Source organism: Galeopterus variegatus, unplaced genomic scaffold (genome assembly GCF_000696425.1).
Source record: "Galeopterus variegatus unplaced genomic scaffold, G_variegatus-3.0.2 Scaffold7313, whole genome shotgun sequence".
In the NCBI taxonomy this organism is placed as follows: domain Eukaryota; kingdom Metazoa; phylum Chordata; class Mammalia; order Dermoptera; family Cynocephalidae; genus Galeopterus; species Galeopterus variegatus.
Window position 1 is genome coordinate 102,201 of NW_007733424.1, and position 974 is coordinate 103,174.

Sequence of the window (974 nt, forward strand, 5' to 3'; positions counted from 1 at the left end):
TACTTTGCATATAGTTATAACTAATAACAGTGAATTCAGAGCTGTAAACACAAAAGCAAAGAAACAACGTTGCATTTGAATAGGCAATCTTTAGATAGCTATCTAATTTTCCCATCCAGTCCCAAAATTCTAAATATAATCCTGGGACCTACTCTCAAATTTATGCTAAATACACACCTAAACAAAATTATTGTTTCTCATAGTTCTCTTTGTTATTTATATGTGATTTGGGTAGAGGAAGAATGCAAACACCTTGTTAAAAGTTATTCCTTTGGTTGTAGGTTGCATAAGTGGAATAAACACAAAGCAAATTTTGCCACAAAGTAAGTGTTGAAAAGTCAGAACTATAGCATTATGAAGCTATGCAGAGCAGCCTAGGGTTGAGTTCTCTGTGTTCTTTATTACCTTCTTTGCTCTCTTTGTTTTCTGGTAGCTGTGATTCACACAAGTCATGGAGAGCATAATTCCCTAATAGAAACACAGTTCGAACGTTAATGTTTTCTTTCCCTCTTGAGGTCATCTGTCCAAGTTCTGTGGATGCTGGCTGATTTTGGGTCACTGATTGTGATACAAGTGGATATTTATCATCAACCTTCCAATTCTCAGATTTTGGACAAGTCTCATTACTGGGGGTCAAACTAGTAGAACTCCAATCTGAAAATAAAGTTTTCATTTATTAGAATGTAAATAATAATACAAATTCCTTCTTCAGAGAAATAGTCCCATGTCTCCCCCACAAACAAACTACTCCTTCACGGCTTACTGTATTTTACATGTTCGAGACATCATTCACTCAGATTAATTTAATTAACTATCATCTCTTGTTTTTTGAATGTTTTTATTTCTTAGTACTGCTTACTTGGATTCAATCATTGTTCTTAGCATTACTTACTTGGATTCATATCTATTACATATTTTGTTTTCCATGAGAGCTTTGTTAATTAATATTAATTCTCCAAGGATATGAATTTTTT

At 33.3% G+C, this 974-nt stretch overlaps 1 protein-coding gene across 1 annotated transcript in view; it reads right to left on the minus strand.

Moving 5' to 3' along the window:
* The window catches only part of LOC103607294 (coiled-coil domain-containing protein 144B-like), a gene marked incomplete at both ends in the record, with an annotated part of 10,269 nt that overhangs the window by 2,958 nt on the left and 6,337 nt on the right, over positions 1–974 (minus strand). Inside the window, one exon of the mRNA XM_008591814.1 lies at positions 406–654. Within this exon, the coding sequence (XP_008590036.1) occupies positions 406–654 (249 nt within the window). The remainder of the gene's footprint in view (positions 1–405; positions 655–974) is intronic.